Below are 2,715 nucleotides of genomic sequence, written 5' to 3' on the forward strand. Positions count from 1 at the left end.
TTATATTAGTTTTTTTACTTGTTATTGGTTTTGTAATTATCTTCAAGTTTTTTTAACTTTATTTTGATCCCATAATATGAAACACGATTTTTGCATAATTTTTTAATATAATTTTTTTAGTTGTTTTATTTTTATTTTATTTTTTAAAGTATAATTTTAATTTTTTTATAATTATTTTTTATACAAATAAAATTTATTTTTTAAAATAAAAAATTTCTTTTTAAAATTATATTGCTTATATTTTTAGCCTTACATAATATTTTTTATGATATAAGTTTATTTAATTAATTTTATTTTTGTATATCTTTAGTCATAAGTTTTTTAAATTGCCGTGAGTTTTAGTGTGTTGATTGTGTTGATTTGTATATCTTTAGTCATAAGTTTTTTAAAATGCCGTGAGTTTTAGTGTGTTGATTTTTTTTATTTAAATAAATAAATATAATAGAAGATATATCTTATTCTATGTTATAAAATATCTTACTAGGATTTTTTAATTTACATTTTAAAATTTTTTATATAAAAATACACATTAAAGTATCCTCCATGTCCGGCCGGTTAAATGGCTAGTACATACTATTAAGAAAAAGGACGATAATCCAGTGTCACGGTAGATTAACACGATCAATCTTTCTTATTATAGTACTAATTTTTATTTTTGTTACCCTTAATTTACCGCTACACATTCAAAGAGCTCTAACAAAAAAAAAAAAAAACAAGAAATTAAACAGCTGAAACCCTACAAGAAATAGATCTTCTTCTACAAAACAAAGTTTCCCAAATCTCACTAAAAGCTTGAACAATAACCCCATGATGCTCCCTTGAATTCAAAGACAAGAAACAATGCAACAACTGCTCTAAATCTTTCTCTTCGAACATTTCCTTTTCTAATATCATTTCCATCATTGATCTCTTAAAATCCTCATATGGGTCCTCTGATCTCTTCACCACCGCAAAGCTCTCTCTTACCTTCCCCTCCACCGTGCACGGTATCAGCCACTGAAACCTCGACAATCTTGCAGGCGACAAAGAACCATCGCGGCTACTTCTTTCCTTTCGTCCTCTTCTCGTTGTTCCTTTTGCTCCACTCTTTAAAACACAACGCCCTTTAGCCTTCTTAGCTCTCTTTTTACGTGAAAATGGAGATTCACGTATTGTTTCTAAGTGGGGATTGAATTCCGAGGAAGAATCAGTGGAGAAGCTCCTCGAAGAAGAGACTAGAGTTTCTGTTTCTTCGTCGTTTATGACATGCTCGTCGCCGCTAAAAAATATCCCGCTATCGGCTGAGGAAGTGCTGATGCGGATTCTTGATGCCGTTTTCTTCTTTTTGACTCGTCGTTTTTTCTTCTCCATTTTACTTGGAGGGAGAAAAACGTCGTGGTTTTTGGAGTCCTCAGAGGCTGAGGAGTTGTAAATCTTGCGGCGGGGTGTTGAATCGTCGTCAAAGAGTTTCGCCACAACGTGATATTTTTCTTCTTCTTCCCAGTGGAAATTTTCAGTCGGTGGAGAGGATTTGGTGTGGTCGGTTTCAGAGAGGCAATGTGTGGAGGGTTTTGTTCTAAACCCACAGCCCAATGATGTGAATGCCGAGGACACATGTCGCCTGATGGAAGAGTGATGGAGATTTCTGGAAGGAGGTGGTTGTGAGGGTGGTAGATGGAGGTTGTTGATGATGATGGAGTTGTGGTTGACTGGAGATAGTCTAAGAAATGAAGGGACAGGATTTGATGGGAGAGTAGAAGGGTCTTTGGAACGGCAAGATTGAAAGGAGATCACTCGAGAGAATTTGAGCCTGAAACGTTTAGCCATTGTTAATGTTTTCGGCTTATGGGCTCAAGTGCTTTGTTAGTGAAAAGCATTAAACTGTTTGTATGAGGAAGGTGAATGGTTTATATATATAGGGCTGGAATGAATTTTGTTTTTCCTTTTCTTTTCTTTTTTCAATGATTAGGAAAGAAGAGGGTGAAAATGTGCATCACAACAGTCTACACTAACATTAATATATATTGACCACGATAATTTGGAAAAGTAATTAGCAATCCTTTTTTGGAAAAAGAAAAGGAGAAAATACACATGCATGTCCCAAGCAATCACTGAATGTAAGAGACGTATGCTCCGCCATTGTACCTTTTCTACCAAGCAGGTACTTTTGGTGGTTTTCATGTGCCGGGGAAATGGAGACTGACTTGTTTTTCTATTTAATTTTAATTTATTCTCGATTAAAAATCACCTCGAGTAAGGCAAACACATCCAAATCATTTTCCATGTATTCTTGAATTAATATAGGAGGGAAGCTAGCTAGCCACGTCTATCCCAGGAGAGAATTTCTCAAAGATGGAGACTATAATCATGTTGATCTGGTGTATCCATCCGTACACTGTCGGATTCTTTAGCGTATGGAAACTCTGATGGTATGGAATTAGTTCTACACGTGGAGCCTCCTTCTTTTTATCTAAATTCAATTTATTCTATAAAAGGACTAGCCTTTCTGATAGTAAATAGATTATTTAATCTTTTTAAATTATTTAAATTCCTTTCGGTGGCTGGGAAGTCAAAAAAGCAAAGACAAAATTCGTATCTCGAAGTAGGATTTCATACATGGACATGGATATCAATGCATTTTGAAATCATGACCTTAGAAAACTTCTCCGTCGAGGAGCCATTGGCTAATCATTGACCGCTCTTAATGTGATTAAGCACTTTAATCAGTCTCTCATC

At 34.6% G+C, this 2,715-nt stretch overlaps 1 protein-coding gene across 1 annotated transcript; it reads right to left on the minus strand.

The window, feature by feature from the left end:
* Nucleotides 1–598: 598 nt before the first annotated feature.
* Nucleotides 599–1,998, minus strand: LOC105126550 (transcription repressor OFP7). Its single transcript, XM_011027447.1, has one exon. The coding sequence runs from the start codon at nt 1,804–1,806 to the stop codon at nt 721–723; it is 1,086 nt and encodes a 361-aa protein (XP_011025749.1). The 5' UTR covers nt 1,807–1,998; the 3' UTR covers nt 599–720.
* Between the last annotated feature and the right edge of the window lie 717 nt (nt 1,999–2,715).

The sequence above is a fragment of the Populus euphratica genome, unplaced genomic scaffold (assembly GCF_000495115.2).
Source record: "Populus euphratica unplaced genomic scaffold, PopEup_1.0 scaffold41.1, whole genome shotgun sequence".
In the NCBI taxonomy this organism is placed as follows: Eukaryota; Viridiplantae; Streptophyta; class Magnoliopsida; order Malpighiales; family Salicaceae; genus Populus; species Populus euphratica.

Bases quoted from the DNA above. Each gene is read 5' to 3' on its own strand.
- LOC105126550 (XM_011027447.1), bottom strand. From the start codon at position 1,806: ATGGCTAAACGTTTCAGGCTCAAATTCTCTCGAGTGATCTCCTTTCAA.